This window comes from Mirounga leonina, unplaced genomic scaffold (assembly GCF_011800145.1).
Source record: "Mirounga leonina isolate KUSES-001 unplaced genomic scaffold, KU_Mleo_1.0 Mir_176, whole genome shotgun sequence".
Lineage (NCBI taxonomy): Eukaryota > Metazoa > Chordata > Mammalia > Carnivora > Phocidae > Mirounga > Mirounga leonina.
The window spans coordinates 36,217,808-36,231,995 of record NW_023270454.1 but is presented as its reverse complement, the minus strand read 5'-3'; the positions used below and the strand labels follow the sequence as shown (position 1 = coordinate 36,231,995).

General features: G+C 37.0%; 1 protein-coding gene across 1 annotated transcript in view; it reads right to left on the bottom strand.

Moving 5' to 3' along the window:
• Nucleotides 1–1,465: 1,465 nt before the first annotated feature.
• LOC118022253 (IQ domain-containing protein M-like) overlaps nucleotides 1,466–14,188 on the bottom strand; it is a 294,421-nt gene continuing 281,698 nt past the window's right edge. The window contains exons 6-7 of the mRNA XM_035022934.1: nucleotides 12,457–12,505; nucleotides 1,466–1,489 (exon numbers count right to left, since the gene is read on the bottom strand). Coding sequence (XP_034878825.1) covers nucleotides 12,477–12,505 — 29 coding nt within the window. The 3' untranslated portion in view covers nucleotides 1,466–1,489; nucleotides 12,457–12,476. The remainder of the gene's footprint in view (nucleotides 1,490–12,456; nucleotides 12,506–14,188) is intronic.

Sequence of the window (14,188 nt, the reverse complement as noted above, 5' to 3'; positions counted from 1 at the left end):
ATAAAATCTAGGCAGAGAGCCAAAGGCTGATAGGATTCTCAACAGTGTGTCAGCAACCCAGACTTTTACTATCTGGTTTCCCTGCTAAAACTGGCTTCCTTTCTTAAGACCAGTTTACAATCCAAGATGGCTGACTCAGCCATCACATCTGATTTTGAGCCAGTAGAAGAAAAAATAGGGTCCATGAGAGAGTTATAAATGAATTGCAGAGCTGTTGCCCCTGGTGTCTCAGACTCCACATTATAGAAGAAATAAAAACTCCATCTTTTAGTATTTGATAAGTTAAACTAGCTTTTCTATTACTTACAGCAAACATGTCCTTAAGCAAAACCAGGCCATAAAATACATACACATGTTAAAGGCAATTAAGCCATGCAAAGCAGCATATCATAAGGGACTGTGATAGAGTCCAGAAGAGGGGAAAACTCTGTGGCTCAAAGGATCCAGAAAGAGTTTGTTCCTGACCATTTTCAGGATTAGGAAGATTTGGCAACGTGGGAAAAATGAACTTGCAGATGATGTTGAGACTTAATTGATCTTTCTTGACCATAAAATCCAACAACTTGGATTTTGTAATTACTTGTTACCTATAATCACTTAGATTGCGTGTTAGGAAAAAAAAAATTGTCATTCTAAAAGGAATCTATTGTATCCTTCACCTCTTAGGTTCTGTAGTGCTGGTAGAGCTTAGCCAGGAAAGCAGAACCAGACGAAACCTAAGATTTACCTAAGATAGCAGGGTACTATCTGAGGAACAACAACAACAACAAAACAGATCTGGAAGATAAAAAGAGAGGTAAGAGTGTCTGAGTTTTGAGGGGAACAGAGTGAGTTTGGGGGAGCTGCTGCTATTAAAAGAAAATGCTCCTCACCCCCTGCTGGTCCCACATTTGCTGCTGCTCACAAGAGAATTCAGAACAGGCTTATACTATTACTGAAGGTTTTGGAATAGCATTATAGACAGCAAGCCTTAACACGGGGACAAGAAAGCACTGGGGAAAATACTTGCACCTCTAAGATTAAAGCATCAACAACAACAGAATTTAACAAACTCTACATCGTACAAATCTCAATTATGATCACTCAGACTTACCTTGAAGGTGAATAACTACCTTTACTCAAGGTAGAGATGACTGAGAAGCTGGGCACTGAGCTAACCACAAAAACATTTACACCCTAAAATCACAGAAAAAATGGATAAGATGCAGAAAACACAAATATGGCATAAGATATTGGTTGTTTGCATGTTAGTTTCAATAGCATTCTACCTTGATTGCTTTTTTAAAATGTCATGCACAGTATGCAAACACCCACCATGAGTATTTTTCCACAAATTATTTCTCCCTGTGCTGGAAGGAGCCCAGAGATTACCTACCAGCGGCACAGGCACTTGGTACTTACTTGCTACACAGCGCCATCTGGTGGCAAATACTGCAAATTTCAGACACAGAGTCCCTGGGTTCTCGAGAGAGTCGCCGGGGCACATACCCTGATGTGTAAACCCAATGGAAAATGAGTAAATACACTGACTAGGAATATTTGTCAAAGTTGAAGATGAAGTTATTTGTTAATTATTCTCCTAATTAGTACTCCTAATATATAATTAATGTATTTCCAATAAAAATGAACTACTTTATCAAACAAATTGATTCTTAATAGGAACAATACTCAATCTGCATAACACTGTAGTTTTTAAAGTCCTATTCTTATTTATTAATGCACGAGATGCCTTTCTCACATATGGGAAATGAAGCTCCGGTAAGTTAAAGAAATTGCTCAAGCTCACAAAGCTTAAAATAATGGTGGTGTGGAAAGCCCAAATAAAGACTCTGTTACTAATCCGTGTGTCTTTTTCACAATGATCCTGTTTCCCTCTGCTTAAAATGAAATGAAGCAGTTTCAGTTGAAGCTAGATTGAAGCTTTAGCTTTAACAGAAAGTGGTCTTTTGAATTAGGTGGTACTTCATAAAGTTAACAGTCCCAAGCCTCCCCTGGTAGAATCTGGAGGAGGACTCAGCAAACTTGGTGGAGACAGCTCTGCGTTCTTAAGATCAGTACATGATTTTTTTTCTTGTTTTCCCCCCAGCCCTTGTATTTACATATATGAAACACCATCTCTCTGTCTTTGTGTTTTGCTCAGCTGCCCCATCTTGGGATTTACTCATTATAACTGCTTTTTTATCAGAAGCAACACCTACTTTTCAGTAGACCTTCAGGTGGCCCCTCACTCCCTCCTGGTAGATGTATTTCTTTCAGAGTTAATCAAAGAATGATATTTAAGGTGGCATCTCTTATTAGGCATCTAGATGACTTATGCCATTCATATCAATGAGACCTTTTCAACCCTAATATCTGTTCCAATGATTTATGGAGTACAGCCTTGAAATTTAATTATGGTGATGTTTCAGAGGCTGATGGACAGCTTTAAGCATCTTGCTTTAACATCATTAGACAGTCCCAAGTTTCAGTGCTATAAAAGAATGAAGATCAGTCTACTGCATGTCTTACCTTCATTGTGATCTATAGGTATAAGCCTACATTTCTCAGACTCTGTCAGAGGTTTTTTATCTTGTGAGAAACTATTGAAATTTAAGGGCCTTTTTTTTTTTTTTTCAAAGCCTATTTAAACCTTATGGGTATGGTCCTGATGCTTTCGGTAAGTATTTTAGTGGTTCCTATACCGTTGCTTACATTCTTAGACTTGAGCAAAGAGTCCTAAAGCTTTGAACAAAACTGGGACTTATTAATGTATTCATTTAAAATAACCTCCTGAGAAAAATGATAAATGTGCATTATGATGTTTAATCTTTATTGGTTCATCAGAATCATTTGAAAATATATTTCAAAATTTATCTCAAAATGCAGAGCATTTTCTTTCCTATAGCTACCACACAACTGAAAACCCCAAATTTCCCTTTTTCTTTATGCCATTTATCATCAGCAGCAATAAAGATTTTGGAATTAGAACTTAGGTAGCAATTTTGGGATGATGTATTAGCCCTTCTTCAGCTATGTTTGCTCTAGAGAGGTGATTAATATAAATGTCAGTTTATTTGTAAACTAGGAATATGTAACACAGAAAAGAAGACACAGAGAAGAACTAATACTGCCATTTCCAGAGCCTCGTTTCAGACCCTAAATGAATTTTAGTTGGGTAATGGCCATCACTGATAAACCCTAGAAGTAATATTGCCTAAAGTGACAAAAAATACAGTGGCATCCATCTCTTTTCAAGGTGAAGACATTGCTTACTCTGTTTCAAGAGCTCAGCATATAAATACAGTTTACAAGGAACTTTAAACTGATCACTAAAATCTGTGTATATTCAACTGTTAAATCAAAAGGAAGCGTGTGGTGTTGATCAAGCCCAGTAATCACCGCTTAATATCACTGAGGAGATAGCAGCATGATGAAAAGGATACGGATGGTATAAATCAACTGAAGAAATTTTGAGCCAAAGACCTTCATTTTTAAAAGGCAGAGATTAAAATCACCAAGCTAATAAGATCTGCTCAGAGACCTAGAAATGTCAGCCAAAAATATGGAAAATGTATCCCCCAAGAGTAAGCATTACTAGGTTGGTTTATAAGTAATAGTTATCTGCTGAAAACAGACCATTAAGCTTGCTGTTTAGCTTAAAGGCAGTATTTAGTTGGAATTCTATATATGGGATGTCTTATTCATATATTAATGTTCATGTCTAATGGATGGGAAAAGAAATAAGTATTACAAATGGATTCTGCTTTAGTTTCCCTAGCTCTTTTCTGACATCTAGCATTCACTTTCTGCTCCAAATAATAACTGCTTTGCAAATGTCTCCCCTAACCCAAGAGCCTCAAAAGGTACTCTTTGTCAATGGGGTAGCCCCCTTGTACTACTTTGACTACCTAAGATATTGATATAAATCTGTTGATTTGGCAGTCATCCCCAACAGATTGGAGGTTAAAGAACAGAATAGTGTCCTAATAATTTTATCTCCGAGGCCTACCTCTGTTCCAGGCAAACTGCAAGTGCTCAATACAAAATTGTTGATCCTTAATAATTCTCTCACTATGACTCAACATAAGCATACCTCCAACCCAGCTGATCAACTTCTGATCTCCAGACACTGAAAAGCCCCTCCTCTGTGGCTTGGCCTCTACCATGTCTCCTTTAGGGAGTTTCTGATTCCTCTTTACTTTTTAACTCTTTCTATTTTTATAAGATATAGTCTATGAGACATCCCAGAAGACACAAAATTTTCTCTCCTTTCTCTTCCTACAGCATTTACTATTTTCCCCAATTCTCCTAGCTCATATTAGCACATGCTATCTTGCGGCACTGCTTATGTTTTTAATTTGCAATCAAAACTCCTAAACAAGATTGAGTTTCTTCAAGGACAGGAGTCCTATCTTGGATTTGGTTACACAACAGTTACCTCAAGTGCTGCATTAGCATGCTCAGGTGCTCAGTAGAACTGAGTTTACAGAATGCTGGTTTGATGCTTATCTAATGATAACATAGCATAATAAAAATGAAGCCCAGTGCTCAGCAGGCAACACAAGTATAAACTATGAACAATATCTTGATAAATTATGTGAAAGTTCAGGCTGAAAACATGTAATGCAAAAGGATTTGATGAAATTAATTTTTAAAGATAATTTGAATCATTACAGTGAATGATTCACTACAGTGAAAAAGTAGTGCAAAGTTCTACTCATCGTTCAATATGCAAAAAAAAAAAAAAAAATGCCACTTTTTCTCGAAAGATTCCCTTATCCATTTCCCTCCCCTCCCTAGCCAAATTAGAATCAATGGTTTCCTAAGATGAATACTCAGAACATAGCATTTATTTCTCAAGTATTTGTTTTTCTCAGCCATACTTAAAGTATCATCTCCACTTTGGAATGTACTTAATCAAACATAATGTGTTTTGTCCTATTCTAAGCCATAAGGTATTTGAAGGAAGGAAATCAAGTGTAACTTATTTTTGAAGCAATCCCAACACTTAGAGAATGCCTGACCTATAGAATGTCCCAGGAGTGTGCCTGCATGGCTACATGAATGAATCAGGGTCTATACAGTTACTATAGGGGCTATTCAAGTTAAAATTCTGTACCTGAAGATTCTTGATTCCTAGAAGCACACTTTTTAATTTCAATGTTTCCAAAATCACCATACCTCTGACATTTGATGTGTACATTTAATGTTGTTATTGGTGTGTGTGTGTGTGTGTGTGTGTAAAGAGTTAATTGATGGCACATCTTAGGATAAATAGTATCTTTGAATTGAGAAACCAGAACACAAGTCAAAACGTCTAACTTAAAGATCTGCTAATTGATTTACATGTGTCTGCAAGAAAGAGTACATGGTTGAATGTGAGGAGAAGAATCTCCATCTTCCCAAAGAGGAGCAGAGTTCTTTGTTCGATACATTGCACCCCTGGAATGAAATGAGTATTTGCTATGACTAGAAAACATATTCATCTCTAAAAAGCTGCAAGAATTGTTTAAAAGAGAGCTAGTCAACTGCCCACTCTTCTTCCTGCATTCATTTGTTCTCAGATGTTAATCTGTTTTCTCCCGTGCCCCCATTATCACTGCGATTCATGGCCATCTTTAAATATAGTTGGATCACTTATTTCTGTCTTCATTCATGTTTTGCCTGAACCTTCTCATTCATGATAAAGACTAGTTACTTTCGATGTGTAAAATCTTGGATTCATAGCCAAACAACAGTTGGCCAGTTTGCAAATTAAATCCTTGGTTATAAAGAGTTCCAGGAAAGAACAGAAAATGTGGATCACATAGCGTACCTAGAATTCTACTTCTAGAAACACATTCCCTGGCACTAGATGTGCTGACGGTATGATATGAGTATAACCTTAATCACAAAGGACAACAGGCTAAGCTACCCACATTGTGGGCAAGAAATAATCAAGAATAGAGAACCCTTTCTGATCCCCCTGCCACCTACTTTGGGATTATCCATAAGGTTTATAAAAGCAAACAGAGGAGAAAAATCACACCATGTATTAATTTTGGATAATGGCCAGGACAGCCAGTTAAGTATATATGTTCAGGAAGTGCCTGATAAAACAAGAAAACATTATTTCTTAGGAATATGTATGGGCAATGGTGTTGTTTATTTTTCCTTTTTCATAGCATAGCAGTCTAACCACTCTGTGTGTGTGCATGTACCTGGGCAGGGATGAGTAGGCAAATGATAAAGAACACGTATTGAATCAAATTGTAGTTTGAAGTTTGATCATTGCTATAAAAGACTGCAATTGTCCTTGTGAGTCTAAAGAGTTAATTTTTTTTCTAGCATGATTTCATTTTACATCCCAAAGAATCAGATTACTACCAGAAAAATGCCACTTAAATGGGAAAAATAAAAGGAGGCAAGAAAGGGATAGACAAAAAAGCAGGCTTGAATGCATAATGAATGCTTTGCAACTCATTGATAGACAACCCTTAAAACAAAGCATTGTTGTGTAAAATGTTCTAGAGAAAAGAATTCAAGAGTTTATCAAATGAGTTATTGGAGAAGAATTTTTTTAAAATCTGCCAGAAATGTACCAGGCCATTATTGCATCTTATAAATTATTTATTATTCCTAGATATGTCATAAAGCCCAACACAAATAAAGAAAAAATGCTGACAAGACAGAAACATCATTGTGAATATAGAGATAGCTTCCTGATGCCTTGCAAAAACGTTCCAAGAATCTCTGCACCCTGCCCCGCACATTCTCACCACTTACATATCTTGCTTCTTTGTATTTGAGGATGTCAGCATTTTCCTTTCCCAACAAGACCACCCATTTCCATTTCTCTTTGCGTGACTACGCTAATAGACCACAAACCACTTTTGCTTGTGTGTGTGTGTGTGTGTGTGTAAGAGAGAGAAAGAAAAAGAGAATTAACCACGAAAAATTAACAAAAATGTGATAGTGAAGAGAAATCCAATTTTATAAACATCTATTAATATGACTGCCTCGTTTATATGCGACTCTGCAAGATTTTGCCATTTCTCCTGATTGCCTTAGCTATATTCTCGAGTCTTACCTAATAAAGTAGTGAAGTCTCCCTAGTCTTTCATTCTTATGAAGCAGGCTAATGAAATATCATAGAGGTGTTTTCATTTTAACACTGGGGAGACGTTACGTATCTGACTGTAAAATATTTTTCTCCTTATTCACTTTTAAGGGTCTTATGAAAATTAGTGCGGTTTTAAGTAAAAGCAGTAATTTCCAAGTTGCTTATTCACATGAAGACATACTGTCTTCCTTCTCTTGGCTTATTCTTTGCCCATTACTCGTTGTCAATTCTGGAAGCACATTTTTCTCCCTCATGGCCTTTCTGGTGAATGGCTAGAACTAGATCCCAAATTCCCTTAGGACAGACGTTCTGTCTTACGTACCTTACTGTCTTCTGCAGCACTTCACCAAATGTTTTGCACATCACAAGTGTTCCATAAATATTTGTTGATTTTAATGAGTACATGTGTGGAGTGGGTTGCATAGACTCTCACCTTGTACTGGGGTGCACTTAGAAAACTCTAGGGCACCAAATATCGTTCCACTTTATCTGACCTCCTCCAGGGCTGGTGTGTGGGAGGTCGCAGCTCTATTCTTTGTATCTGAGAAATCATACTAAATAATACCATTATTTGGTATTTAACTCCTGTCCGTAAGCACAACAAACCTAAGAAGATAATTTCCCTACTGTTAACTCTTAGTTAAGTGGCCCCAAATTTTCCTACTTTCATTTTCTTAATCTTGTATCTAAATAAATATACTTTGGGGGCACCTGGGTGGCTCAGTCGTTGGGTGTCTGCCTTCGGCTCAGGTCATGATTCCAAGGTCCTGGGATCGAGCCCCACATCGGGCTCCCTGCTCAGCAGGGAGTCTGCTTCTCCCTCTCCCACTCCCCCTGCTTGTGTTCCCTCTCTCGCTGTGTCTCTGTCAAATAAATAAATAAAAACTCTTTAAAATAAATAAATAAATAAAAACTTTTATTCTGTGTATTTTTTCAGAATCATTTCTGCATACGTTGTTAAAGGGTTGCTCTGGCAATATTCAGATGAAATAAACTAAGTATCTATGGTCTGATGGTTAGGAGTAAGTTGAAAATTTGAGACATTGTAGAAAGAAGCGTAGTGGGAAGTGGGATATAGTGAGGGATGCCAGAGAAGGCTGAAGTTGCCTGTGAAAAATGTGGCAAAGGGGGAATTATTTCAATTCTAAACTCTTCTTTTCACCACATTCAGGACCTTGGACAAAGTGAGACTTGGGTCACTGACTGGGCATAAGGGCCTCTATGACTTTCACATAAATATGGACTGTAAGGCAGGGCAAGGAACAAGCAGGGAAGAAGCCTTACTTCTAACAGGCTGGGAGATTCTGGGTATTTCTCCCCTTGACTGCAGCTTCTTCTATTGTCGAGTGAAGGCATTAGGCTGGATTGTTTCATTTTTCAATCATTGTTTTGTGTTTTATGGAATCAATCTTTGATACTTGCTTTCTGCAAAACCCCCATAATCTATCACTCCACAAGGACTCCTGAGAATGGCTCGCCCTCTGTTTTGGCCACTCTTTCTTGGTTCAGACCCTTTTCATTGCTTTCCTTGCTTTTGTCTTTACTGGCTAATACACTCTGTACATTTAGTCTGTGCTAACCATGACTAAACTGCATCATTTCCAGCTCCAGCATCTTCCAAGATGCCCTGTGATTAGAAAACATGATTCCCAATATTAGCCCAGGTCTCTCCTCAGCCAGAGTGACATGTGGTTTTTTTCTTAATTCGTTCTTTACTGAGAAGTTAACTCTTAGCTGATTTCTTATCCCTTATGTCGAATTAATAGGTCTAAACACTTCCTATTTCTTGGTTTCAAACTTAACCTTTGCTGGTGCAATTTTAAGGCCACTTCCTTTTCTAGATCACTTTATTGCACAACGATCTCTTTTCCCTCTTAAATCTCTATGGTGCTGTCTCTTCCACTTGTTTCTTCCTTACCATTTATTGCCTCAATCATCTGGATCTGCCAGTTATTACTTACGTGGCTTTTCGGCAAATGACAACTGCTTAAGTCTTCAGTTGCTCTATCTGTTAAATGTGAATGACAGCTGTATGTACCCACAAGTGGTTTTGAATCCCCTCGTATAGTACATACAAAGCACTTTGTACTGTGCCCAGGTCCTAAGAGTCACTAATACTGTTACCTAGAAAATATGTATATTGTCCTTTTTCATTATAAGGCATTTATTCTTAATTACAACAGAGCACAAGACAAGAAAAAATAAAAGTAACCTACAGGTCTGGGTAGAATGCCGTGTGTATATACAAACATGTGACTGCTCTTGATAGAAATGACCAAGAGTATGTAAAAATGGGGAGTGTGAGGAATCTGCGGCAGAAAAAGACTTGGGGAAGATATTATCTTCATTATGGAATTTTCAAGATTTTCCTGATAGAAATAATAGCAATAAAACCACATTGAGAAGAGACACTCAGAGACATGTTCCAACTCACTCCCCTCTGAGATAAGGATGGCCTTTTGAGATCCAAGCAGAAGAGCTCAAGGACTCCATAAATACCACCTATTTTGGAAAGCAGAGGATTAGAAGCAAAGGTGCCCAATAAAGGGCAGAAAGGGCTTTCCTTTGGCAGTTGTGGATTGAGGACATTTGAGAGAAACTAAGAGGCTATACAGAGGGTCATGGGCATTTACACACAGTAGGATTTTCCTCTAAGCAACCCATCTGTTCTTGAAAAGACAGTGGGTGAGCAATGAGCATCCTCTCCCAGTGACAACTGGTGCCATTCACCATTCCAAAAAGACAGTGCCGAGACTACACTCCCCTTTCGGAGACTGCCTTTGCTCACACAAGGAAACAGACAGTAAGTGGCCATTGAGCCAAGCTTTAAACTCGGTATCATTTGACTCCGAAACACTAAAACAAAATATTTAAAGAACAGAAAAGTCATAATATAATTGACTGAAGGTGGGCATCAAATCCATTTTTAAATGTCTGAATAATTGTTATACATACAGTCGTGAGAGTGGCGATTTTATTTTTAAAAAGTAAAATATGTGATATTGTGAGAGTTTTAAAAACTGGAACTATATGTTAAATTATATGAAAATAAACTGGGATTTGGGTGAGAAGTTAAAGTATGGCAATGTTTTCATCTCGCATCACAGGAAGCCAATGAATATCATTTTGTTCTTGATATTGATAAAACACTTAGAAATTAAATACTCTTCTAAATAAACTGTACGCTATTAAATACACTGAAACTGAATTTATCAAATACGTAAGGAGTATAATGACAACACTGCATATTAAACCCCATGGAGCCCAGCCAAAGATGAAATTAAAAGCAAATTTACATCATGAAATACTTTGATTAAAATAAGGAGAAATGAAGATATGTAATTTGAAGAAATAAAATCTTTCAAAAGAAAGGAGAAATAGAAGGGATTAATAAAGATAGATATATATATGTGAACAAGTTTAAGGAAAAAAATGAATCTATAAATAAAAGAAATTCCTTCTATGTTATCACTCAAAAACTGTCTTTTATGGATGTTAATAATATATGGAATTCTGTTTGGTATCGCATGATTTAAAATATCGGGTGTGTAGACACCTCAAAATTAGTTTGAGAAATTCTGTGGCTCCACTCAAAGAAATAAGTTTTAATATTTCTATATAGCTAAAACTGAAGATGAATTTTTCACCTCATCCTGAAGACAACTGAGAGGGTCAGCTGTCAAATAAACGCTAGGAGGGAAACACAAACTTCACCTTGGGAGCCCATGGAAGTAACTAAAAGAGAAGGTCATAATCTTACAAACACCATAGCTGAAGCATAATGAGTGCTCCACAGGCTAAAAATAGGAGAGATATGCCACATGTATTAAGACGTATCAGAGAACAAACTAGACACATCCATATAAGTATAAAAAAAAAATCAACATCTAGAACTATGAGGAGCATGAGATTCTATTTACCCTACTTCCAAATTAACACACTGTCCCACCATAATTTCATGAAGCTGGCAGAAGACACAAAACCCATGGGTCAGAGACAAAAAAAAACTGATGAGTATCTTGTTTATATTAATTCCTCTTGCACCCAAGCTCTAGGAGGATTGATGTGGAGTGGGCCAGATGGTGGCTGGGCACCAGCGCATTTGCATCACAGCTGAGGAGCCTTGAGTTGGAACCCAAATCTTTTGTAATGGACTGTAAGCAAACCTGCTTGACCTTGGTGGCAAAGCAAGATATTATCTCTATTATGCTAAGCCTTAAACAGATCGGCCCTCTGCTCCAAAGGGAGACAATATCTTTATCTTCCATGGCTGTTTGCTCTTTGAAAAGGTATTCTAGGACAAAGGCCACCATGCCTCTGCTCACAATATGTTCAGAAATGAGGAAAACCCATGGAGACTTGTCTCTGAACACACACAGATACTCTAAAGTGCCGATGTTGATTTACAATTGCTCTGCCTTCTTACTTGTACAAATCTGTGTAACAGGCTATAGAGTAGATAGGATCCAGGATTTATTTAGCAACACTTATTTTTCCAAGCAACTCAAGATAGTTCAGCCAGTAATGTATAATTCCAAGGGTCAGTTATTTGAAATTATTTTTTAAAGGAAAAAAATAATAGCTGGACAACCTGGATGAAAAATTTAAACATTCAAAACAATATAAATTAGGAAAAGTATATAATACAAATAGGTCACAAAAGATCATAAGAAAATACTATATTTAGCTAAATGATACAATATATAATTTTCTAGCAAACATGAATTATCTAATTTCTTAACATTTAACTCTAATCCTTCTGGAATAAACTTTGGTATATAATATGATAGAGACATTGAATCTTTAAATATTAATTTACCAAATATCCCCAATATCTGATATCTCAAATATCATGTATAGGTAATTCATCTTTAATATACTGACTTACATAGAGAAAATCCTAAAACAAAATAGCATAACACTAGAGATAGTGAAAAATGGTCAATAGATTTGATTTATCATTTTATTACTGTCTATTCTGTCCTAGGAAGTTGTGTAGGGCAACATTTAAGAGTTTAGATGCATTGGGGCGCCTGGGTGGCTCGGTCGTTAGGCGTCTGCCTTCGGCTCAGGTTATGATCCCAGGGTCCTGGGATTGAGCCCCGCATCAGGCTCCCTGCTCGGCGGGAAGCCTGCTTCTCCCTCTCCCACTCCCCCTGTTTGTGTTATCTCTCTCGTTGTCTCTCTGTCAAATAAATAAAATCTTTAAAAAAAAGAGAGAGAGAAAGAGTTTAGATGTAAGACACTGCCTTCCTCAGTAAGAAAACTCACCCACCCCTAAGTAGCTGAATGATTTGGGGCATGTTATGTACCTCTTAGCCTTTCTATACCTTGGTTTCACCCACTGTAAAATGAAGAAGAATAAATGTACATACCTCTTATCTGGATTAATGAGTTAATGATTAAAAAGAGTTAATACAGTACCTGGGACAAAGAAAACATACAGAAAGTGCTTTTTACCATTTTTAATTTAGCACAGCAAAACATGGCAAATACAGATGACAACAAATGTAACGTATCTGAGATTCAGATTAGATAGCTTTAATTTATGAGAAACTTATAAATCTTTAAGAAAAAACAAAGACCCAGGGGGCACATGGGTGACTCATTTGGTTAAGCATCTGACTTCAGCTCAGGTCATGATCTCAGGGTCCTAGGGTTGAGCTCCGAGTCGGGCTCTGGGATCGGGGGGAATCTGCTTATCCCTCTCTCTCTGCTCCTCCTCCTTGCACTCTCTCTCTCAAATAAGTAAATAAAATATTTAAAAAAAAAAAGAAAAACAAAGACCCTGATGGAAAAATTGCTAAGACACATAAGCAGGCAATAGACATGCACAAAGGAAAAATAGTGTTAAAATATTTAATATTACTAACACTAAAAAATGAAAATAGAAACAGTTTTTTCTATCATATTGCAAAGATTAAAATGAGTAGGAAAAAAATATGCATTAAAAACTCTCAAATACTGCTCAAAGAATTAGTGTAGAGGCATATCAATTTCCTGGAGGAAATATGTCAATATGGATCAAATCCTTAAGCCTTTTAAGAAGATATCCCACCACTCTAAATGTATTCCAATGATAAAATCAAATGTCTATAATGTTGCATATACACATCTATCAGAGTGTTATTTATAACAGCAAAACATTAAAAATAACCTAAATGTCCTGCCAGAGAGCAGTGCTTGCGTCTATTACAGTGTATCTGGAAGTACCAAGTGCAGGACTAGGACAGGGGGAGGCAAGGCAGGTGCTCTGGGCATGTGATTTAAGGAACCGCTCATTCTCATGGCTTGCTCTTGCAAGCCCCCGAGGGTGATCACCTCCTTAAATTTTGCTACCAAAGGGCTTTTTTGCCTCACCCTAGGCCAGATCCTAAATATAAAATTCATATGTAAAACCATGTTATGAAAGATTATGTAAGGATTTAAATTCATATTTTTGTATGTTTCTTATGCAAAATCCAGGCTTGACAGAAAGGCTTCTGCCTTTGTTAGGATAACGTTGGTCTAAGTCTTGTCCTGTTAATTATCTGACATTTAATTTCTTGCTATTTTTTTTTTACTCTTTTGAGTAGTGTTATGATGACCCTCCTTGTGTATAATTCTTTTTATTTATCGTGTTTTTTAAATTTGTTTCTTGGAATTGGGGTTGTTAGCCAAAAAGTATGAACATTTTTAAGAGCCTTAATAAAAGTTGATGATCGTTTTCCAGAAAGACTCTGTTTTTACACCCATAAGTGGGCAATGTAACTTTCTAAGGCTTCCAGACATGTGTCTCCCCTTGTACTGAAGCTCAAAGGCGTGATAAATTTGGACTATTTCTCCAACTCACCAACTGCAGAAACTTCTATCTCAGCAAAGACCTGATTGGATACATTTTTTGTTTTTCTTTCTGTGCTTTGCGCTTTTAACCCCTTTGAAAGCTTACTAGGCACTAGTTGACTGGTAAATACCTCAGATACATTTTTTTTTTTTTTTTTGCCACAATTTAAGTCACTTCCTAAACCTATGAGTTCCTTTTCTTCTCTTTCTTTCTTGCTTTCTTTCTTTTTATCTTCTGGTCGAAGCAATATGAATAGAGGCTGGCCAGAAGTCAAGGGAAGACAA